This window comes from Annulohypoxylon truncatum, assembly GCF_022578515.1.
Source record: "Annulohypoxylon truncatum strain CBS 140777 unplaced genomic scaffold F4807scaffold_34, whole genome shotgun sequence".
In the NCBI taxonomy this organism is placed as follows: Eukaryota; Fungi; Ascomycota; class Sordariomycetes; order Xylariales; family Hypoxylaceae; genus Annulohypoxylon; species Annulohypoxylon truncatum.
The window spans coordinates 140,379-163,375 of record NW_025953820.1 but is presented as its reverse complement, the minus strand read 5'-3'; the positions used below and the strand labels follow the sequence as shown (position 1 = coordinate 163,375).

The window sequence follows — 22,997 nt, the reverse complement described above, 5'->3', positions numbered from 1 at the left end:
TTTAGGGCTGAAAGTGGGGTTCGAGATATATCATAGGGGCGGTGACCAGCAGTTCAAGTTCCATCCATGATACTTGTGCGGGCACACGCAGCAGACGCAGGTAGGCGTGCATAAGCTTTCCTTCTCTGTATTAGGTATTCTGGTGCAGCAAGCTTCTGCGAATTAGCGGAGTCTATTCTCCTAAAGGCCTCATCTTTCGACGAAACTATCTTTATTTTGCACCGCCTCATTTTGGGTCAACCAACTGGTAGACTAATAATCATCTCTCATAATAAATGTAGGCGGTGCTCGATGTAGGTATGCCAAGTAATTGCATACATAATAATACCTCCCTAATCGTAGGGAATGGGGAGGCATGTGGCGTAGACCTTACATCCCCATATAATCATTGTCGATTTCGAGACCTCAATTGCGTCAACGAGAGTGATAACCCGGAGTCCTGGTCATCCTATTTCCCTCCGGTGCTTGCGCCTATTACTCGTAGACTTCCTGAATCTGCGTAGGCGAGCGCATACCGATTTGGAGCCCAAACTACGACTGGAGAAGGTGTCGCGGTTTTGTAAGTACAGAGATGTTCCCCTGTCTCGGAATTAAAGATTTCTAAGCCGGAACCTGCAGATATGACGGTTAATTTAAACAAACGTTCAAACTCAGGTATGATTTAGTTCCGGCCTCACCTTCGTCGCTCCCTCCCGCTATGTAAAGACCGTCCCACGAGAAACCTAGGCCACGCTGTTAATAAAAATCAACCCATAAGTTGCAATAACAACATACTTAGACTGCGGACTGGACCGCTCATCTTAGTCGCGGTTCTAAGGCAGTTCCATTCAGTCGTTTCCCAAAGCGCAATTAGTGAGTCAGTTCCACCTGTGGCTAGATATCGATTGAACGGATGTAGCTCAACCGTGATACAGGACGACGTATGGCCGGTTAATACGAACTCGGCCTCTGGTCCTTCCTTGTAGTCGAATTTATAAGCAGGCTCGAAGTCGGGGAATGAGAGGATTCTCGTCTTGCCTTCTCCAGTAGTAGCAAATATCCTCTGTCCGCTCCAGCAAAACGCGATATTGTTCGTCTGGACGGTTTGTTGATGTGATGAAATCGGGGTACTTTGAGTGGGTGAAATAACAAAGAGTTTGTCCTCCTAATACAAATAGTCAGGATCAAGCATGTGAGTCGAAGCGGCATATTCACCTTGTTTCCGACTACAACACGTTCGCCTTTGGGTGCCCAAGCCAAGGTATACGTTTCTCCTAAACCTTTGACTTCATTTAAGACTTGCTTGGTCTTGACATCCCAGAACCTGACCACACCATCGCTACTCACGCTGCACAACTCGAGCTCCTTTACAGGGTGAAAAGCAACCTTTTCAATAGACGCGGTATGACCTTTCAGTTCTGTTGTTTGACGAACATTGGGTTTGTCCGCGTTCCCTTAAACTAGTTAGTAATCGAGGACCAGTTCGCTATAGTATAATGACCTGACAGGGACTTGATAAATCCACATAGCAAATGCGAAGCCTTGTTTGCATTACTAAGGGGTGGTTTGTGACATGAGCTGAGAGTGGGTGGCGTACAAACTCGCAGTGTCTTGTCCACGCAACCAGTGGCAATGTAGGTCCCCAGGGGATTCCAGGCAATCGTGCGGATGCTATAAGAGGTTAGCAAAATGCGAAGAACAGTTATGTCTAGAATGCATTGTGAGCCCTGGTTTATATTGGTGTTGCCAAAATGCAAATCCATGGCACATACACAAGTCACTATGAACAGCGAAAACAAAAGATGAGGAAAGCGAATATTGACTTACTTTGCTTGGGCCTTACTTGCACTTGGGTCATGGTAAACGGTTGGCTTCAGAGAGGGAAGTAGAGTCTTCAACCTCTCAGGCGCAACAGACGTCCTAGGTGCTATGCGTGCCATGATGAGGCTTACCGACTAGACAGGATTCTAATATGAATACGGCCGGATCAGGTCTAGACTCGCATCTCAAAGTCGGCCAGTTTTTAAAATCTTCTTGAATGCAAAATCGAAGAAATAGAAAGTGCAAAAGTTAAGTGTTGCTGCTGTTTGATGTTTCCCAATGTTTGAGATGGTATCTGCTTGCTTTACTACTGCGTATATACAACTCAGATCCATATGGCTTAGTATTAACTCTAACTCTTAACTGCATTATCTTTATAACGGGATGCAACCGGTGCTTAGCCTCTCGAATAGAAACATCCATGTGGGTCCCATCTGTACCTAGGTACCTACTTAGCTGTCCAGGAAAGTGCTACGGAGCTGAGAGGCGCATATGTACCTATGTACATACTTTAAACAAGATCCATGATCCGAGGCCTGCGAGGCCAACATTCAAGGTTCATATGTAAAGTTGAAGCCCGTCTATTCTAACGTATCGAGATGTTGAAAACCGACGGGACGCTGACATAACGGCATAATTGGCTGCTCATATTCTTATTGCACCTCATCTATGACCTACCAACGCTTAAGGTATACGGATGACGGTTCTAAGCGCCTGCATTAGCCATGTACTGGCCCATCGGAACTCCTAGAATCTATGCGACAACCACCAGCCAAGCTTCCTCTAAGTCCAACTTCGTCGTATCCAACGATGGCACTGCTTCCATCACAACCGCCGATACTGAATCCTTGTCGAGTGCCGAACCACCGCCTCCCGTGCTGTTAGATGAGAAAGACCGGAACATACCAGATTCCCATATACCGCCTGTCACTCCAGGCCTAAAGACACCGGCCACACCAGCTATAAACTCGGTAGAGCATGATGTGTACCATGATGGAAGCAACTCGAATTCACAGCAATATCTTACGGGGCCGGATGGAGGAGATATTCCAGCTGGAGATCCAATTATCGCCTTGAAAGTATCCAGGACCGGCCATCTGTTTGCCAATATCACAGCCACTACAATGACAGTTTGGCAAACCAAGGTTTGTTCTCTATGCGACCGGTTTTCTTTTTGCATTACGTGCTAACCTCAACAATGCCTTCCCCTAGCCTACTGTGATCCAGGCCGTTGTCGTCCGATCCGAAGCATCTATCAGGTCCTATGGCACTAATGTCGCACTTCTGCTAAGGCCCGATTCCGTTATATTCGTCGTTCAAACAAGCCTGGGATATTTAATTACGTATTCACTTGCTACCGACGCCGAATCCCGCGTTTATAAACCTCGCTTCTCGGATCATAGTAACATACAAAGGCGTAGGCAAAGCCATTTTGGAGGTCCTGGGAACAACACACCTGATCAGATCCTGTTGGGGCCAGGAGAAGGAACCGGAGTTCGTGACATAAGCGTCCGGTTTCGTAGGGTGATTAAAGTCGACGCCGGCATCGAATGCGCTATAGCCCTTGACGATGAGTTGGTTGTTGCCACCAAGAGACCGGCTGCCGTTCAATGCATTCGCTGGACCCCTGATAGTACCGGCAACCAAACGAGCACCGAGCTCGTAAGCCGCATGGGTTGGTTGGAGAAGAAAGTGACGATCAAGGAAATGACTCACGACCGGCCGATGAACCTTTCTACTTGGGTTACAAGCGACGGGAAAGCGTACGCCGTCCAACGTATCTCGGCTACTAAAGCTAAAGAGAACCCTGATTTCGATCCAAAGAAGTTATTTAAAGGTTATTGCTTTCACTCGCCACACGGAGAGAGTGATCGTGCTGTTAAGGCCGTCGTCAATGCCAGGTTTTCGCTCGTCGCTGTGGGTTGTACGGATGGGAGTATACGTGTATACTCTGCTAGAGATTACGCTGGAAATATCCCCCCTTCTCATGTACACCAACTCCCAGTCTCGTCTGAAACTTCAGGCATCTTAAAATCACTAAACTATTCACCAGACGGATATTGCCTGTTCGCGGGTTATGAAAGTGGATGGGCGACCTGGAGTGTTTTTGGCAAGACTGCCGGTCACAGCTTCAACGCCAATCCTTCTATCACTTCCGCCAACCAGGAAGGTTGGCTGGATGGTGTAATAGATGCTAGCTGGGTTGGCGGTGCTTCTGAGATCCTTATGGTTGCTCGTCAGAGCGAAGCCATTTGGCTTCTCGAGATGGCACGAAGCGCAGTGACTGGTTGCTACACCCCGCCTAACCTCTTCCGCACGGTACTGCAGAGTTCATCTACGGTCATGGTTTACCGCGGCTATGACCTCCCAGACCTTACTAGCATATCTGCTGAGCCATTTCTCTGGCACAATGCTAGGATACCCTCCAATTACCTTTTAAATCAGTGGCCTATCAAATGTACTGTCGTGTCTGCTGACGGTAGATACATTGCAGTCGCTGGCAGGCGTGGGCTTGCACACTACAGTGTTAACAGCGGTAGATGGAAGACCTTTGCGAACGAAGCCATGGAGAACGAGTTCCAAGTCAGGGGCGGGATGTGTTGGTACCAGCATATCTTAGTGGCAGCTGTTGAAGCTAATAGATCATATGAGCTCCGGCTCTACTCAAGAGAAGCAGCCCTGGAGAGCTCCACGGTCATGTTCACTCAGCAGATGCCGGCACCTATCGTATTGATTACCCCGTCAGGAGAGGACTCCCTACTCGTCTACACCTACGATAATCTCCTCTACCACTTCGTTTTCGCGCCCGTCTCCGGTGCCATGCGGCCCATACAAGTTGGACAAATTGCGTTTCACGGTATTGTTAGATCGCCCGCGAGGGTGAGGGGCCTCAGTTGGATATTGCCCGAAAGTCAGATGATCGATGGCGATCCCTCACAAGACGTCGCGTTTGCGTCGGTACTATTCCTAGTAGATGGGAAGCTCGTCCTCCTCCAACCGTCAGTGAACAGCGAAGGGCAGCTTAAATATGACATGCGTGTCATATCTCATAATGTGGAATTCTATGCGAGTATGAGAGATCACTTATCAGTCAACTTATTAAATGAATCCAGTGCGCAATATTCCGTGGAGGCGGAGGAAAGTAGTCTTCGAAATTCACTATGGGTATTTGAAGGCCACGAACTAAAGCTCTGGCCTGATATTCAAGATGTCCTACGAGCGACTTCAGTAGGACCAGCCGGGGAACTACCCCCGACAGTCTCTATGCCAATCGACTTCTATCCTCTCTCCATTCTACTAGGCAAAGGAATCGTGCTAGGGGTTGAACCCGAACTAGTCCAACGGAGAGACGTTAGTTTCTCTTTCTTCCGTTTCTCCATCAGGGTAAGCAAGCCGCTTCATCACCCCGCCCCCTTTACTAAATTAATCATGTATAGACTCATCTTTTCCTTCCTGAAATTCTCCGATTTCACTTAGTCGCAAGCAACGGCGCTGCTGCACTTAAGCTAGCCCAGCAATACCAAAACCTCGAGTACTTCGCACATGGCTTAGAAGTACTGCTTCATCATGTTCTCGATGAAGAGGTCGACTCGGCACCAAAACCAGAGGCTGCCATTCTTCCCAGAGTTCTTTCACTCTTGTCTTCGTTCAAACAGTACTTAGATATTGTAGTCCAGTGTACAAGAAAAACAGAGGTTAGGTCATGGCGAACACTCTTCGCGTACTTGCCTCCGCCGCAGGAGTTATTCGAGGAGTCGCTTCAACGTGGCTCGCTGAAGACAGCCGGTGGTTATCTACTCATACTACACACATTCGAAGAGCTAGGTGCCGCATCGGAACAGTCTGTGCGGCTATTCTCTCGGGCCATTCGAGAAGAAGATTGGGAGCTTTGCAAGGAGCTAGCCCGGTTCCTAGCAGCAATGGACGAAAGTGGGGAGACATTAAGGGAGGCAATGGAATTAGTCAACATCCGAATCAAGAAAGAGTCGGATGATACTGACATAAGTAGCAGGCTTGAGGTACCGCAGCTGAAGACTAACGGTACTTCCCGCTTAATGCGACATAACTCGGACACAGGCTCCGACATACAATCAACCAGTGACATAAGCAGCCTTGGCACAGCAAGTCCAATATAATGGAAATGGAATAGAGCAGGCAGCATAGGATAAATGGGTTCGGATGGGAAGTAATCCACGTTCTTCATCCATTAGGTAGTTAGGAGCTGAAGGATCGCATTGTAACTTTTTGGGTCGTCTTTAATACACGTTTAAAAGGCGGAAAGGAATGCGGACTCAGAGACTAATCTGAGATAGCACTGTTCAGTTCTGCCTTTTTATGGAGTTTACTAGATGAAATGGAATTTAAACATTGAAATATGCAAACGGCCTTCTAAGGCCTTTTGGAATTCTATCAGACCTGTTATTATTTACTCGTTGTTCAGGGGCCTCCGTTAATGCTTATGTAAGTGATAATCACCGGCAAATCATCGGCCGATTGAATATACACAGTAGTCGGTACTACGTACCTACACTATGGAGAAGTTACATTACCTAAGTTGAAGTACCCAAGTACACGATCCGCCAATCCATATCCCTGGATAGCATTTGAGGCTGAGATAGGACCCACCTAGATTTTAAATTCCCCCACCAGGAGCCCACCAAATACATATTCTACCGTCAACGTCTAAGGACAAGGTTTGGCTGCGTGTTTGCGCCTGAACCCGTCCACCGCCACTATTCTTCTCAAACGCCATCCCCATCCCAGGGTTGTCGTTCATCTTCTTCGACGTTGCTTCTTAGTCTCGTTGGAGTCTAACCAGTACGGTTGTGTCGCGTCGTCGCGCTCCTCTCGGGTCAAACGATAGCTAGCCAGTCTGTCACGACTGCCTCACCGCAGCCATGATGGACGAGTTCGCTTCCGAGTCCGATAGCGACTATACCAGCTATTGGCGAGACTGGGTAAGTGCAGAAATTTGCAATAATTAGATTGTCCCACCGCCCATACCCTCTCATACTTGTCTGAGGCCTTCCTTTGTTTTAAGTACACGTTTCCGGGATCGGATCATATACGACATGTCTCGAGATAACGACAGCATCATCTATACACACCCCTCTGTGGATAGTTACATGTCATGGTCAATATTACAACGTTAGCTATTGATTATGGAAGACTCGACTTCAGAAATGTCTCCATATATGCAAAACGGGTCACCACAAAAGATTCTCTTCTTGGGGACTCGTTTCCCTTTCCTTGTCCTGCCTAGGACCTCTGAATGGGTATCTATCGTTAGTACTGGGGATTTTTGACATATATCATTCACCAGGGCCATTTTTCTTCCTGTCTTACATATGTCTGGGCTGGGCTTGGGCTGTCTAGACACTTTACCAAAGATTATTCTTGTTCAATGCTGATTCATAATACTAGTTCATCTCCTCACGCGGACACGAGTATTTCTGCGAGATTGACGAGGATTACCTCACTGATCGATTCAACTTAACTGGACTCAACACAGAGGTCCAGTATTATCAGTATGCTCTTGATCTAATTACAGATGTTTTCGATCTCGACTGCGACGATGAGATGAGAGAGACTATTGAGAAATCAGCTCGCCATCTGTATGGTTTGATCCACGCTCGCTACATTGTCACTACGCGTGGCTTGGCAAAGATGGTATGGTTTGATCGATTACGCCTTGACCCCTACCCATACAAGCTAACGATTTTCTCGCAGTTGGACAAGTACAAGAAAGCTGATTTCGGCAAATGCCCGCGAGTCTTCTGCCATTCTCATCCGCTTTTGCCCATGGGCCAAACAGATCTCCCTCATCAAAAACCTGTCAAGCTCTACTGTGCTCGGTGTGAGGACGTCTACAACCCCAAGTCTTCTCGGCACTCCATCATTGATGGCGCGTACTTTGGAACTTCCTTCCACAACATCATGTTCCAGGTCTATCCGGCGTTGGTTCCTCCCAAGAGCTCTGACCGATACATCCCCCGCGTCTATGGATTTAAGGTACACGCCACGGCTGCGCTGATTCGCTGGCAAAATACCCAGCGTGCAGACATGCTTCGACGATTACGAAAGCTGGAAATAGAGAGCGGGTTTAAAGATGATCTTGGCGACGATGATCTCGAGGAGGAGGACGAGGAGGAAGAAGATGTAGAACTCGAAGCCATGGAAGGAGAGATTGTGGGTTAAAATCTGGTTCCTCCACATTCGATGTATGCTACAGGATCGCATACTCCCTTACGCTTTCCGACACGCATCTCTTCCTGCATACGACATTTTCCAGTTTCGTATTAGCACAGAATCTTCTCTGTGCCCTTAATGGAACACCGGCTTGACGGGGGGAATAAACTTGAAACGGACGGTGCTGGTGGCATTAGTAATGAAGACACAAGTTTGGCATCATGTTGGCGTTTGAGAAGGATGGGTTTCATTCCACGGCGTTCAGAAGATTCCCCAAGCATATGATAGTATCCCGGCATTGGTAATCCGCAGCCATAGGATACTAATAAAGTGACTCTCCGTAATCTCTCTCTTCGTAAAGGCAACTTCCCATGCATGGCTTGTTCTATCGTGATGTAGACGTCTTATCCTTGCCGTGCTTAGGCTTTCGAGATTTGTGGAAGATCATTGTAAGAAATGTAACCGTGTAGAATGCATAGGAACCATCTGTTGCGAAGCTGCCTCAAGTTAGGCATGTAAAGGAATACGCGCATTAATGGCCACATTAGCTAGACCGAACCTCCGTTGGATTGCCATTAACACTATCTTCAAATCTGTGTACGTTGCCAGTACCTTCTTTCGTCGCAAGAAACATCTAGATAACCCAAAACGTCTCGATATCAAAATATCGCGATCAGGCAGATTATCAAGCATAAATTTGTTATCTCGAGAATAGACGCTGTCGGGCGCAGCGATATTCGTTCGTTAGTACCGGACGGTGAACAATTTTATCCAAGATGTCCGAGACCATCTTCGCCTCTTCCTCACCTCCATCCAACGCGGGATAGAGCCATGATGAAAAGAATAAATAGATTGAGGTTCCAAAAATTCCCTGCCCAGCACGAGGCCAGACAAGAGCGGTCATGTTCTAGTTTTCAACTAGCAAAAAGACGCACTCGGATTGCTCCTCACTGTGACGCCTAAAACCCGTGCACCAGGATGAGGAAAAAAAAGAAAGAAAAGAGAGGAAGATCCAATGGGGGAGGCCAGGTATTTATACCTTTAGGTTGGTTGGTCCAAGCGCGGCTGATTGCTACACGGTAGCGGTTGCTTCGAGTGGCAGTGATTCGTGGCACCTGAGCAGTCACCAAACTTTACTGTGTGGTTGCTGCCTTCCAGTTACGTTAGAGCATGATAAACTCTATCCACGTAGACAGCAGCTACCTACGTCACATGTGTACCAGGTATGTAGGCGAATTCGATCTGATAATTACTAATGCTCAACCGTCGTAGTTCAAAATCCTGATTCAAATCGAGAAGGGTCAGGCTATCAAAAACTGTTCCAAATCATATATCAAGTCAGTCCCGTTGCTTTCGTCAAGTTAGTCGCCCCAAACCAGGGCGCCTGCGTTTGCCACTGGCCAACGACTTCAATCTGAAGGGACTCTGGTTTGAATCAGAGGGCGGCGTCCTCACCGCGAGTCGAGCTTGCCTTCCACCGTTCGCAGACACTGTGAGATCTTGGTACCTTCCGTTTTTATTCAGGAACGAAGTACCGTAATTTACTAAGGTTGTCTTGTTTTATGTCAGCGATCGTTACATAATGAGGCCTGTTTTTTTACTGCGCTGACAACGGCCTTCATATTCCGGGCAGAAAGATCTGATAACATCTTGAGCCACCCCGAAGGCCAGAATTTGGGAAAGCCTTCCTGAGATTGACACAATATTTGACGTGGATGACGAAGCAGAGTAGCGGGATGCCTCCAAGGATGGAGGCAGCATATTAACCCATTCTTCCCCAGTCTCTGCCACACGATAAGCTCCAAGACGTGAGCCCAGTGCCATCGCTGTAAATCTTGTTGAGGAGCACATCCTGGGACATAAGGTACTTGAGAAGTCTAATTCTGGATATGTCCTCAGAAGTCCCTCCGTTCGCAAGCACAATTTTGAGTGCCCAGATGACGGGAATCTTGGCCTCTCGAAGTGCCGCGATGGACTAGACACAGAAATTCCATAGATGAGGCCGCAATTTCCTCGCTCCTTTCACCATCACTAAAGATGAGTCTTGAGAACGATTCAACTGCTGGATTTTGTCGTCCAGCCAGAATGCCTGTCCCCGATGAATAGACCTCCAACGGTTTCTGTTGGAAAGGAGCAGCGACACTTGGAATGCCTCGACGGAGTCGGGGAGAAGGATCGAAGCAATGTGATTGAAGAGCTGGTCGAGTTGGAATTCCGAGACCTACTGATGAAACTGTATCCTTGAAGTTGTATCTATGGCTTGTTCAGTCACAATCGAAGTATGTATTGCCTTGACATCGATTAGAATTGAACAAGGAGGTTAGTACTCGACACTCCGACCTCAAATTGACAGCCATTTCTGACATTTTAGCTCACTTAAAGAACTTCTAGTTAATTGTATTCTTTAATAGGGTACTGATTTCATATGTTTAGAGGACCACGTCGAAGAGTTGGCGAATGTTACAGTCTAGGGGTGCTTTATTACCAAATGACAGAATTGGTCTCTTTACGGCCATATCTCTTCCTCTCTCTCCTTGTAGAACTTGCCCAGTTGATTGGGCCTTTATGGGACATCCCTATTTGCATGACGCCTGACAGACTACAGTGCGGACTACGTGTGATGACTACCTACTCATCCATCACTTGAACGAAAGAGTGTGATATATACTGCATTGCCAAATCAAAACTTCTTTGTGTGAAAGAGTGGGCATGGCCCCAAGTTACAAGATTCTAGACTACATGGTTGTTGAATCAACATTGCCCTGCCTTTCTCTTTCTAGTAATAGAATATAACAAGTTTGAACATTGGATTATCTGGTATAGTATGCAATAGACATTTAGACCATAACATCAGGTCGTATAAATCATCACGAGGAACACCGAATATCTACCTAGATATGTTATATGCAAAGTGATAGACTCTATCAAAGTTGATCTAAGAAGGTGGCTGCCGGTGCTAGTATAGTAGGACTAGTCAACCATTCCCATATCCTGTCTATATACGCACCCTGATTATGGTTTACAAGTGCGAAGATACCCTTGCCTGTACGCCGATCAAAATCGCCTGAAAATAGCAACTCAACTTTTTATGCCTTTCTCAAATTCGCTCTGCTTCCATAGCAGCAGTCTCCGAGCTTTCCGCATGTGATGGAGCGTCCGCTTTCGATCTATACCGCACACCTAACTCGATATCGTCCGCGCGGTGACCCGGCACTCCTTCTGCCTCGTCCCCGGGCCGGACCCAGTGCTTCCTATCCGTCGCGTAACTCCACGACCCCAAGCCCGCCCAAAACGCCTTATCGTGACTGCGTGGGCCCCAGGCCCACCCTGCGCCCGACCTGATTGGAAGATGGTAATAGCGGAACGCAAACCAGGCCGTAATGGTGCCGATCATGAACCCGAAGAGAATATCGAATCCGTGGTGTCGGAAGTCGAACCAACGCGAACTGGCGATGAAGATGGCGGTGAAAAAGGGAAGAACGGTTAAAAGGAGCAGATATACGGGAGGCGCGGCAGCTTGTCTGCGAACAGATAAGACGGCTGAATTGTGGGCTCCGATCTGTTTTGCTTCTGCTCGGCCAGCAGGAGACACGGATCTTTCGATGCTTTCGTTATTTTGCGCGGCCTGTCGTACAGCTTCGTAGGACGTGTCGAGACCGTCACTGCGTAGTCGGGATGGGAAGGCGGTTACAAGACCCGTGTCGGCGGATGGCGTCCCCTCCGGAACAAACGGGAGCGTGATAGCGAACTTGCTTGCCAGGAAGAACGAAAGATAAATCAAACCTGCGGCCGATGAACTAGCGTGTCCCGAGGGATAGCTGCGGAAACCATCGTCGAGCAAGGAACTGTCCGGATTCTTGCAAATATCTCCGCTAACTAATTGACCGTTGTAGGGGCCGTTCGGCGAACCGTCGTCCGAGGGCGTGTTAAAGCCAACAATATATTTCCGGAAGTTCTCGAGATCTGGCTGGCATCGGGATAGGAGATCCGGTCGCGGCTTTCCAAAGAGATTCTTCATCCCTTGCGTAATGATCCAAGCCGATATTAATGAAAGAGCTAAGCCTAGCCATCCCGTATGTAGCTCCCAGAGCTTCCGCTTCCAAATTAAGGATTTCGGTGTGCCTTTGGGAACAGTAGGTCCAGGCACAAATATCATAACGACTATCAGGATAACGGCGACGGGGATGGCGGCATTGCAGGTCAAAAGGAGGGCGGACGATACGGTCTCGTGAACGGTGTAAGGGAAACTAAGAGAAGTTAGCATGTTGCTTTAATTGATATTGCGACAACGGTGAATCGTATACGTACGATATATTGGGGTCTTGTAAGCTAAAGGGTCTCTTATTCGGAGTGACGTTACCCAGCACGACTCCGACGACGCCGACGGCGATGAGTATCAACCAGTCGAAGACGTAGGACCCGATGACCAGAGTACTAATATTGGACTTGCGACTCGACATATTCGCAAAACCATGTTCGGACATTCTGCTGTAGGGTTGGGAGAGAAGAGGAGTCGGGATGTTGTGGTCGTCGTCCTCGGGCATTTCAACGAGGTCTTGTTGGTCGCCTTTATTTAGGCTTTAAGATAGCTTGAATAGCTAGGTGTGCTAGTATAGTAGGCTAGTAGGTAGGCAAAAGGTCGAGAAGCTCTAGGAGAGCGCGCCAAAGTTGGGCTCTCCTTGGTGCTTTGCTTCTTCTTTTTTTTTGGTGTGAATCACTACAGTATGTATTCTGTACTCCCTAGAAGATCCTTCACCTTTTTCTTGCCAGCTACGTACGCCAATACCCAAAGCCCCAAACTTGCGAGTCTGCGAGTTTGGCCAGTCTTTGCCGCTAACGAATGCCAATGGAGATCGTCCCAATGCCGCGCCCTCACGATGAGAATGCGAAGAATTTGAGACGAATCAAACTTAATGAGGTAACAGGTCGCGTGGGTCCGGGGGTCTTGGCTCAGAGTTGTCGATGCGCTTTGTACCAAGATACGGCAAAATACCGCGCGGTAGGATTTTCTCTCCAGGGCTGCCAGGGCTACCAGGGCTACCTTTTTTTCTGGAGTTCTCGGCGGCCGTTGGCCTTATTAAACGCTGGGACAACTGAACAATGGGTCGAGTTGCCGAGTTGCCGCTGTCGATGTGGCAGTGTGAAAAGCGTAGCTAGGTATTGACTGCTGTAGGACTATTGTCGTTAGCGGTACCTAAGTAACCTGTTTCTCTCGCGTCAAAGTCTCAGGCAAATCTCAGGCAGATCCTGGTTCACAGATCCAGAATATGGAGACGGGAAAGGGGGAAAAGAAATGTGTAACTCCAAATGGCCCCATTAGTCCAAGTGAAATAGATCGGTCTCGTTTTGGGATCCCTTGGTTTCCTATATTAATAAGACCCAGTGATGAGCTGTCAGACTTCATGGCCATGGACAACCCCTAGCGCACTAAAATCTCATTTAAGAGGGCTATGCTTCTACATAATAGTGCAAGTTTCTCATTGCGACGAAGGGTGCAGGTAATGCGATTCGCATTCTCGTCGAAAAGATGACATACCTTAGATGAATAGTTGTAAGTAGGTGTTTATTTATTTATTGACCTTCAAAGTTAATGTGTCCAATGGTTACACCAAGCACTGTAATATTCAATCCCGCTCAGGATTACGGAATAATAAGCTCGAGTTGTAAGGTTATTTTGACTCCTGGGAATTCAATTAAGGTTGGGTTCTATTTTAAACACCCTGGGACGGCGCTATGCCATTCTGGGTTAGATAGCTTATTGTCTCATCAATCTATCGTATGTGGCAGGAAGCACATGTGCACACCTACATAACCTTGAATTGTGGCTGATATTCAATCATTACGCGGCTTGAACCTACCTACACATGAGCTTCTACATAAAATATTATTAAACCACACAAACTTTTCATCAACCAATAGAAGCATCGCCGAAAACGAACGGCAAGGTACGGCTGTACTTGGACGGCTCGTCCGGCCGATCTAATGACGTTTCGAGGCATTTATCGGCCCCTCGTGGACGTCGACACTGCCACATTCTTCATATTCACATCCCAGGGCCTCGGCATCGAAGAATATTCGTACTCGTTAATACCAGAATGTGGTTGATTCCATATTAGCTTGTGGCAACCCCAAACCAGCCTAGCCACGTGTGTCCTCAGCTAGGCACATTGGTCAAGTCAGCCAATATCACGTATCAACATATAAGTAATTCAATGTCACCGTATACAGTGTTATACATATACGTAGGTGGCCAAAGAGAGACCTACATACATCATACATACCTGCTTAGGCACCTGGGAGTCAACAGTTTCGCATTGTCAGGTAAGCGCCAAGATTTGGTTTAACGATGATTATAAAATGCTTTTTTAACATAAACCGCGAGACTCGAAAACTCGCAAATTTACTTATACTCAGTCTATAGGTTCAATTTCTCGGCAAGTTGAAAATTTGAAAGCAGCTTCAACGCTGGCTTTCTTTCAGCCCCGTGTTTTGTAGGACTGCATCCGATCTCGTATTTGGCGACTGCAAGTGCGGCTTGGCAGACCAACTGAAGACTCGCCCGCGGAGTTCAGCCATGCATCCAGCCGGCTATGATTTGTTGGGTTTGGACCAAATATTCACGCCATCGAAAGGTTCTGGATCTATACCTCAGCTCTATCGCTCTATTTGCGCATGCATCACTTGGCTGTCCAAAGTTAGAAAAGCATGTCGACCATCGAGCATCGGATGAGGACTCTTGATCGTGATTACACATCTATGTTAGGAGTCACTTGGGGTATTTCTCGTTTCCCGTCGGCTATCTGCCTGGTGAGGATCTTCTTCATCGATTAATTACCACATGGCCAGATCCGATCTAGCAGAAAGGAAAAATTTTCAAGTATCTGACTTTTTAGATGTCGATTCAAATATGTGGGTGATGATCTAGACTCGATGGCTTGTTTAGTGAGATGCGATTGGACGTAACATCAGGACATGATCCGTTGTAGGCCATCGTGGCTGCAGGTCATTTTTCGTTGATTTTCGCACATGCATAAGCTCCTAAGATTTCCATTTCCTCAGGTTGGTCTTCCATACACCCGGATACTGATCCCCGGGCCCTGATTGCATTGGTAGCACGTTGCCGCCGCTAACAAGCGAGTTAGGAAGTCGATTCCATCTGATCTCTACGGAGACCTGAGTGGTCAACCTCGATCGTGTATATACGTAATGGACGGCCGGTTTTCCTACGCTTGGAATTCCTTGTTTGATTACTCTATCCATCAGATGACACGCTCGTTGACTACACTCGTTCATATTGACTACATTCGCTCAAGGCCTCTTATAAGATGCGTTCGAGTACTTTAAAATCTCTAGTTTTAGCAAGTCAATGTACGATTAGCTTCGCTTTTACGCTGCCTTCATGGCTTAGCCAGCGCGACGTTTCACCGGACTTGACATGTGGGAACACGGGAGCCGGAACCGAGGGTTATACATGCCCCGATAATCTATGCTGCTCTCAGTATGGCTATTGCGGCAATACAACAGATTACTGCTCGACTGGTTGCCAAACTCAATTCGGCATTTGCGGTGGATCTGGCGGCGACGGAGACGAACCCGGCGACGATGGTGACGGAGGGGTTTCTCCTGATCTAACATGCGGAATAACAGGGGCTGGAGAACATGGATACATCTGCCCGACTGGCATGTGCTGCTCTCAATAGTGTGTACCAGGAAGTGGATTTCTTGAGCTTCAAACTGAACTGGTACCTAGTGGATTCTGCGGCGATTCGACGGATTATTGCGAGACTGGATGCCAAAGTGCATTTGGAACATGTGCTGATGGCAGCGGTGGGAACAATACCGGAAGTACTACCGATGGACGCTGCGGTCCTGACTTCGACAATGCAGTATGCAAGGAGACAGAATGTTGCTCTGCTTCTGGGTAGGCTTACTTCGACACTTACTTCTGGCATTGCTTATATGATATTGCTAGATACTGTGGCACCACTACAGACCACTGCCGCGCACCGGACTGTTTATTTGACTTCGGGCCGGCTTGTGATGCAAATAAGACCCCTGCAGGTATCAATACGTCGACATTAAGTCGTTCACCCTTAGGAAGCGTGGTGATAGGTGGTACAGGTATCTATGACTGCGAAAACGAGGGTGAGGTTGCTCTTACCTTCGACGATGGTCCTGACGAGTATACATCCGAGCTCCTAGATCTTTTGGAGAAGTACGACGCCAAAGCCACGTTCTTTATCACTGGTATCAACAATGGCAAGGGTGAAATCGATAATACTAGTCTTGCATGGCCTTCTGTGATCCAGTGAGTATCACTCCCAATACTAGCCAGCGGAATCAGTCTCTAAACTTTTTTCTCTTCCTGCTTTAGACGCATGTACTCCGATGGGCACCAGATCGCTTCTCACACCTGGTCCCATGCTGATCTCAGCGCGATCACATCATCCCGGAGAAAGGACGAGATGATCAAGAATGAGATGGCTCTCCGTAATATTCTCGGCTTTATCCCGACATACATGCGACCCCCTTACAGCTCTTGCACGGAACCAAGCGGCTGTCAAGATGACTTGGCATCATTGGAGTATCATGTCGTATACTTCGACTTAGACACCGCTGACTATCTTAACGACTCACCCGATTTGATTCAGAACTCTAAGGATAATTTCGATGAATATTTCGAGGACAAGTCGCCGGTGACGGACGATGCTCTAGTTATTTCGCATGATATCCATGAGCAGACTGTCCATAATCTGACTGAATACATGCTCAAGGGTATCCAGAGCCGCGGTTACAGGTCTGTTACTGTTGGCGAATGCCTTGGTGATCCAGCCAGCAACTGGTATAGACAGGCTGCGTAGAAGATGATATCTTCTGCCTTCTCTTTAAGACTAATATGAAGCACTGGAACATTTCCATGGGTCTTTAATGAGAGATTACAGCTACAGTGAAGTTGAGATGAATTAGGGGTACATATTCTTTGCTATCCAAGGTAAACCGGAATACCTGCATTTACGCAATCGTGTATCTGTTAACAATGAGGGTATATATTAGGTTGATCAACCTGTCTAATTAGAAAAATAAAACGAAATACCTTATGAAGGACAACGCGAAATTACGTCCATGTAGTGTTCTGTCATATCCAGGGGCTACTTAGCTTTTTGAAGTTATTTGTAATTCGTGGACCTCCTAGGGGTATTTACAGTCCCTAGAAGTATTGAACGTATTCGACTAGAATATAGGTAAGTATATGATACACTATATGAGCTCCGTTGACTATCAAACGAAGTCTATAAGTAGCAGTGATTTCTGTTCCGATAATGGTCGTTGCATGCCATGCCGTATCGCCGATACGAATATGCAACTACTCCTATGTCTCACATGCGTGAATCATCGTAATTACATCGCTCTCACACTAAATCATGCGAGATGCCTATATACATGTTCTAGTAAGTCAGATTACCTGATTTAGCGAAAAACATAATTACCGCTCACGTGCTAGTATGGAATAGACGTAGGAGACGACGATACTGTTTAGGATATGCCATATGCAACGTACCTGGGTATAGAACATCTAAACTTACCATGCCTCACTACCTACGACAAGAAAATAAGACTTAAGCTTCGTTCAGTATGGTACATTCGATATATAAGCCCCGCCCTATTTGCGAGGACTCTATATGGTACATATGGGCGGTGTGTGTAGGGCGAACTTCAAGAATATTGGTTCTACTATTCCTTGCCCTTCTTGTCTCTTCGTTTGCCCATGTGTCGAATTCTGGGAACCACAACCCATTTGTTGGGGTTGTTCTTCCTGCGTGTCTTGTAACCACCTTTTGACTAAGATTGTAGATTAGTACCTGACTGCCTATGCCGTCTTCAAGGGGATCATTCTCTCGTACCGGTGTGCCCCAGGGACTTGTTGGATGTCGGTTACCCTTTGATTTACCACGGCCACCACCGTGAGGATGATCCACTAGAAATTACCAATTAGTGCTCGTTCGACTCTGCTATTTACCAGACATCTCCAGTACTATACCTTTGTTCATTGCTACACCGCGCACTGTTGGTCTGATGTTCAACCATCGACTCCTACCGGCCTTACCGAGTTGTCGGTAATGGTGATGAGGATTGCTTGAAACACCAACGGTTGCGCAAGCATCTTTGCTGACTCTCCGAACTTCTCCGCTCTGCAGCTTAACAGTGACAAATTTACCGGTCACGACCTTTACACCATCATCTCTCATCTCTTCATCCTTGCTCTCAACGACACCGAAGGTACCCGCACTTCTGCAGAAGACGGCGCCTCCCTTCGGGTGAGAGCCAACATTGTACACTGGCATTCCTATAGGAATGAGGTGCAGCGGTAGACAGTTTCCACGATGTGCCGTCTTAGCAGCTAGGATACCTGGATCGATCACTCCACCCATGCTCTCGAGAAGGTCTTTAGGAATACCAGCTCGATAACTTTGTACCACATCTCCTGCCCTCATACCCTCAGCGGCTATGATATATGTTTTCTTGCCGGTGGCATCTTCGTTGAGCAAGGCGATATGCGCGCTACGATTCGGATCGTACTCGATTCGCTCGACAGTGTGAGGACCGGCGACCCAACGATGAAAATCCACCGTTCTTATTCTTCGCTTTGCACCTCCGCCGCGATGCCGAACTGTGACGCGCCCATTATTGTTACGGCCGCCCTTGGCCATACCCTTCTTGGGGAAGGTCAATGGGAGGAATGGCCTGCCTTTCCATAAGTGGTCGTTGATAGGCCGTCTTAAGTGTCGTACACCGGGTGTTCTAGGCTTGTAGGTGCGTATAATTTCTGTTGACTCCCTGTCAGACTTGGACAGGGCTGGGACATACTCCTTGGCAGACTTGGGGAGCGAAGATAAATGATCGACGGCGGGGTCGGGGCGAGTTACAACCTCGCGAACCGTTGCGTAGCTTCGGAGGGAAAGACTCGACGAAGAGCATTGACAGTTCGTCAATACCCTCCGGGCTGAGAGGGAAAAGATCCGCGGCTGTATCATCCTATCATTTCGCAACCAACGGGCGGCATGTATGTGTACAATTGCGCACAGTCGGCAGGGAAGAGCAGAGCTAATCTGATCCAGCCTTGGACCAAAATTAAGAAATTGAAGCTATTCAGGAATTCAAGTTCTTCCGAAGTCGAGGGACAAGGGTCAAGGCTTGGCATATTAAGTCGGTCTCATAGTTTGCCGAACTTTTACCATTGGAGCAAGGCGATTAGTCAGGAAATGCGGCTGAATGAAAAAGAACTCACCCTGATGACGATTGGACAGTTCAGCCACATGCTAGCGCGAACGCGGAATCACGTCAGCGGATTGGTTAAAGAGAGCAAGCTCCCCAGGCAGCTATACGTTGAGCCAATCAGAAAACCGTTGCCCCGCCGTTGCTTCTGTTGATTTAGCGGGACTGTGGAGCTAGTCACGTTTGTGAGGAAAAAAGAGCAAGTGCGGGACCGTAACAACCGTCGTCCGTGGCAGGACCCAGTGTATTGTACTGTCGTACCGTGTGGGATCCTCAGATCGCGTCTTCCACGTTCAAGTAGGTACCTAAAAAGCTCCAGCAGTTCCTTCCCATACCCAACACCAACCAACCTCTTCTCTACATACAACATCCACATTAAACCTTCACCTACTCTTTACACCTACAACCTCTCTTTTTCGCCATTGTCGAACAAATATCGGCGGCACTGGAACTCTTATCTTCTGACACTCTCCTCTACATACCCATTATTTCATCCCTTTCTTCAGGTCATATTAACTGGGTCTCACTTGAAGAACAATAGCCTTTCAATATCAATTTTCCATCTGTCTATTTGACTGACCTCTAGTGGGCTTGAACCAAATCGCGTACCAGGGTGGGTACTCTGATCCTTCAGTACCTGCCTCTCGTACCCTACACTACAGGTATCGACGAAGCTTAGTCGCCGAGGGAAACAACATTGAGCAGCTTGAGCAGGGGCCAAGTTACTTTGACACAGCCTAATTCGCGCTAAGCAACCGTGTACCGCTTTCTTCGGCGTACATACAAACATAGGTATCCCTACGGTCACGCAAAGGTAAGTAAAGGTACTTGCACCACTCCACCACGCTTTTTGCTTTCAAACCCCAATTACCAAAAGCCAAAACATTGGCTTGCACTCTTCAAAAACACCACAATTCTTCTACCATTTCTACCATAAACAATCACCGACCTCACTTTCTTCCACCACTTCGCACACTCCCAATTCTTCTCTTCTTCCCCTTACTCACACATTGCTTAATCTTACTCTTCCAATTAATACTCCTTACACCGTACAATCATACATCATCTTCCACATTCGCATTTGCATTTGCAGTTGCATCACGTCTTGCTATTAAGACTTGCTGCATATTACTCTCGCTTTGGGACGAGTCAACATCTAATGTTGAAAGAAGACTGCTGATAATTGCCTTTGTTGACGGTTCAGTGAACCAATTCTAAAGTATGTTTCCTTTCAATCCTAGTCACAACATGTATTGCTTCTTCTGCCTTCATCCCAATTCGCGACCAGCATTACACGACTTTGCAGCCAGGTCTTCGGTGTTACCATTGTTATACGTATATATATTCGCAACACGTCCAAGTCAAGGCTAATTTGTCTCGCCATTCTAGTACCCTTCTCGAAGTTCAATTGCGTCTTCCAAGGGATACAATCATCTTTCAAGATGCCTCCTGTAAGTTTGATCCGCCCTACCGAACATGTAACCTTAAATTGTAGCTTGGTAACAGCTTGCTTGACACATGTTTCCATATCTGGTCCTACTGCATTATTTGAACAACGTCTGATTCGAAGTCTATAGGGACGCCCCGCACGACGCGTCGTCTCCTCCAACGAGAATGACGAGAATTCTACGCGTATGACGCGTGCTAAGGCCGCGGCACTTGATGTCGATGTCGCCTCTCAACCCTCTAAGCAACCTCTTCAGTCCAAGAAGTCAGCAGTCAATGCGAATCCTGCCGCTCAACGAAAGCGTGCTGCTCTAGGCGACGTCAGTAATGTTGGAAAAGGCGAAGCAGTTGAGGGAAAGAAGCCTCTTGGTGGAGGCAAGGTCGGCTTGGTTTCCAAGGCCGCGCAACCTACCGGTGTTCAGAAGAGCCAAGCTCGCACTACCACGACGCGATCGGCTCTAGGTACCAAGGAGACGAAAAAGACCGAAGTGAAGCGAGCAGGATCTGGCTCAGGTGTTATTGGAGCTCACAAGCGAAAGGTAACTTCGACGTCGATCAAGCAAGACATCCTTACCGAGGAGCCAGTCCGCAAGAAGGCTCATACTCTTGAGAAGCAGGAACGAGCAGAACCTCAGGTAGAGAAGCTGGAGCCCGTGCCTGAAAAGGCATCTCTTAAGGAGCCTGTACCTCAGCAGGAGGTTGGTCTAGTGCTTCCGCCTGGTGTCAAAGACCTAGAAGAGGAGGGCCTCGAGGACCCTTTAATGGTTGCCGAATACGCTCACGAGATTTTCGATTACCTTCGCGACCTGGAGTGCAAGTCAGTCCCGAACCCTCAATACATAATACACCAGGACGAGTTGGAGTGGAAGACGCGCAGTATTCTTGTCGACTGGATGATCGAGGTTCATACGCGGTTCCACCTTCTCCCCGAGACACTGTTCCTTGCAACCAACATCATCGACCGTTTCCTTTCTCAGAAGGTTGTACAGCTTGACCGCGTACAACTGGTTGGCATCACTGCTATGTTTGTAGCTGCGAAGTACGAAGAGGTCTTATCACCCCACGTTAGTAACTATAGGATGGTATCCGACGACGGCTTTAGTGATGCCGAGATCCTCAGTGCGGAGCGCTTTATTCTGGAGACTTTGAACTACGATCTTAGTTATCCTAACCCTATGAACTTCCTTCGACGCATCTCTAAGGCAGATGACTACGATATCCAATCTCGTACTATCGGAAAGTACTTGATGGAGATCAGTATCGTCGATCACCGGTTCTTGGCGTACCGCCCCAGCCATGTTGCTGCCGCGGCGATGTATCTGGCACGAATGATCCTTGATCGAGGTGAATGGGTAAGTGCTTCTTCAGCCACTTCTAGACTTTCACCGATCTTATCTAACCTGCTCCTAGGACCCGACCATTGCATTCTACGCCGGATACACCGAGGAAGAGATTGAGCCTGTGTTTGAGCTCATGGTCGATTACTTGGCGCGCCCCATTTGCCATGAGGCGTTTTACAAGAAGTACGCCAGTAAGAAGTTCATGAAAGGTAATACAGTTCCAGTCAATATTCCTGTTTACGTTTCTTTACTGACTAGCCCATAGCTTCTCTCATCACTCGTCAGTGGGCTAAGAAGAATGCCCCCATCTTCGGCATCACCGATACTAAGGAATCGGTGGACGATTTGGCGGCACTGGATTATTAGTAAATCCCTCCCGCCATGCATCTTACTCTCCACCCTTACACCGTAATGATATTCCGACATTGGGGGCCTTGGTCGGTGTTAGGATACCCAAGGTCTCATTGGATGATGGCATTACGATAACTCATGTGACCGCCTCAGCCTATGACTCTCATAATCTCTTCAACCGGATCATATTCGAAGACGTCGTTCAACGTTTCAGTTCGGACGGTTGATCTTCGGCGCGCATGAAAATTGTCGACTTGCCGGCGATGCAAGTACACATTTCACCAAACTGGACACTGAACTGTTTGTAGCCAGCGGCTACATTGATTGCATCTCCACTGGCCTTCTCATTTCCGTTGCTGTTTGCCGGGCACGTGCTGGCATAGTATATGGATAAGGGCAGGTGGAGCTGGTGGTTTTTCTTATTTTTCTTTTTACGAGTCTCCCAAAAACCGACAATAGTTTTCCGAATCTTGCTCTGCTCGGCTCACAATACGCTCTGTCACCTAATTATTGTGAGCCCTAGCCACCTTAACTTTGCTCAGCTTTCCCTGCAAAGCTTCGGTGAATAGAGACTACGGGCCAGCCCTTGAGGCATGG

The 22,997-nt window shown here is 47.7% G+C and overlaps 7 protein-coding genes across 7 annotated transcripts; 4 read left to right on the top strand and 3 right to left on the bottom strand.

Annotated features, from left to right (window-relative positions):
* Window positions 1-61: 61 nt before the first annotated feature.
* Window positions 62-2,127, bottom strand: F4807DRAFT_439074 (WD40 repeat-like protein). Its single transcript, XM_047999175.1, has 6 exons — window positions 1,807-2,127; window positions 1,577-1,650; window positions 1,195-1,433; window positions 775-1,144; window positions 678-722; window positions 62-612 (listed from the first exon to the last, which is right to left on the bottom strand). The coding sequence occupies exons 1-6, from the start codon at window positions 1,917-1,919 to the stop codon at window positions 449-451; spliced, it is 1,005 nt and encodes a 334-aa protein (XP_047850955.1). The 5' UTR covers window positions 1,920-2,127; the 3' UTR covers window positions 62-448.
* Window positions 2,128-2,310: 183 nt separating this feature from the next.
* Window positions 2,311-6,276, top strand: F4807DRAFT_439072 (RIC1-domain-containing protein). Its single transcript, XM_047999174.1, has 3 exons — window positions 2,311-2,945; window positions 3,013-5,184; window positions 5,238-6,276. The coding sequence occupies exons 1-3, from the start codon at window positions 2,526-2,528 to the stop codon at window positions 5,934-5,936; spliced, it is 3,291 nt and encodes a 1,096-aa protein (XP_047850954.1). The 5' UTR covers window positions 2,311-2,525; the 3' UTR covers window positions 5,937-6,276.
* A 425-nt stretch (window positions 6,277-6,701) lies between these two features.
* Window positions 6,702-8,971, top strand: F4807DRAFT_453401 (casein kinase II, regulatory subunit; the record flags this gene model as incomplete). The annotated part of the gene is made up of 4 exons (XM_048000454.1): window positions 6,702-6,758; window positions 7,225-7,470; window positions 7,531-7,989; window positions 8,912-8,971. The coding sequence occupies 4 exons, from the start codon at window positions 6,702-6,704 to the stop codon at window positions 8,969-8,971; spliced, it is 822 nt and encodes a 273-aa protein (XP_047850953.1).
* Window positions 8,972-11,086: 2,115 nt separating this feature from the next.
* Window positions 11,087-12,473, bottom strand: F4807DRAFT_453400 (acid phosphatase/Vanadium-dependent haloperoxidase; the record flags this gene model as incomplete). Its single annotated transcript, XM_048000453.1, has 2 exons — window positions 11,087-12,236; window positions 12,298-12,473. The coding sequence occupies 2 exons, from the start codon at window positions 12,471-12,473 to the stop codon at window positions 11,087-11,089; spliced, it is 1,326 nt and encodes a 441-aa protein (XP_047850952.1).
* A 2,553-nt stretch (window positions 12,474-15,026) lies between these two features.
* F4807DRAFT_439043 (carbohydrate-binding module family 18) lies at window positions 15,027-17,137 on the top strand. The gene is made up of 5 exons (XM_047999173.1): window positions 15,027-15,688; window positions 15,740-15,910; window positions 15,962-16,297; window positions 16,364-16,981; window positions 17,044-17,137. The coding sequence occupies exons 1-4, from the start codon at window positions 15,315-15,317 to the stop codon at window positions 16,848-16,850; spliced, it is 1,368 nt and encodes a 455-aa protein (XP_047850951.1). The 5' UTR covers window positions 15,027-15,314; the 3' UTR covers window positions 16,851-16,981; window positions 17,044-17,137.
* A 314-nt stretch (window positions 17,138-17,451) lies between these two features.
* F4807DRAFT_439039 (ribosomal protein L2) lies at window positions 17,452-19,187 on the bottom strand. The gene is made up of 3 exons (XM_047999171.1): window positions 18,029-19,187; window positions 17,892-17,965; window positions 17,452-17,829 (listed from the first exon to the last, which is right to left on the bottom strand). Exons 1-3 carry the CDS (start codon window positions 19,020-19,022, stop codon window positions 17,722-17,724), a joined length of 1,176 nt encoding a protein of 391 aa, XP_047850950.1. The 5' UTR covers window positions 19,023-19,187; the 3' UTR covers window positions 17,452-17,721.
* Window positions 19,188-20,897: 1,710 nt separating this feature from the next.
* F4807DRAFT_453396 (A/B/D/E cyclin) lies at window positions 20,898-22,415 on the top strand (the record flags this gene model as incomplete). Its single annotated transcript, XM_048000452.1, has 3 exons — window positions 20,898-22,061; window positions 22,120-22,258; window positions 22,315-22,415. The coding sequence occupies 3 exons, from the start codon at window positions 20,898-20,900 to the stop codon at window positions 22,413-22,415; spliced, it is 1,404 nt and encodes a 467-aa protein (XP_047850949.1).
* Between the last annotated feature and the right edge of the window lie 582 nt (window positions 22,416-22,997).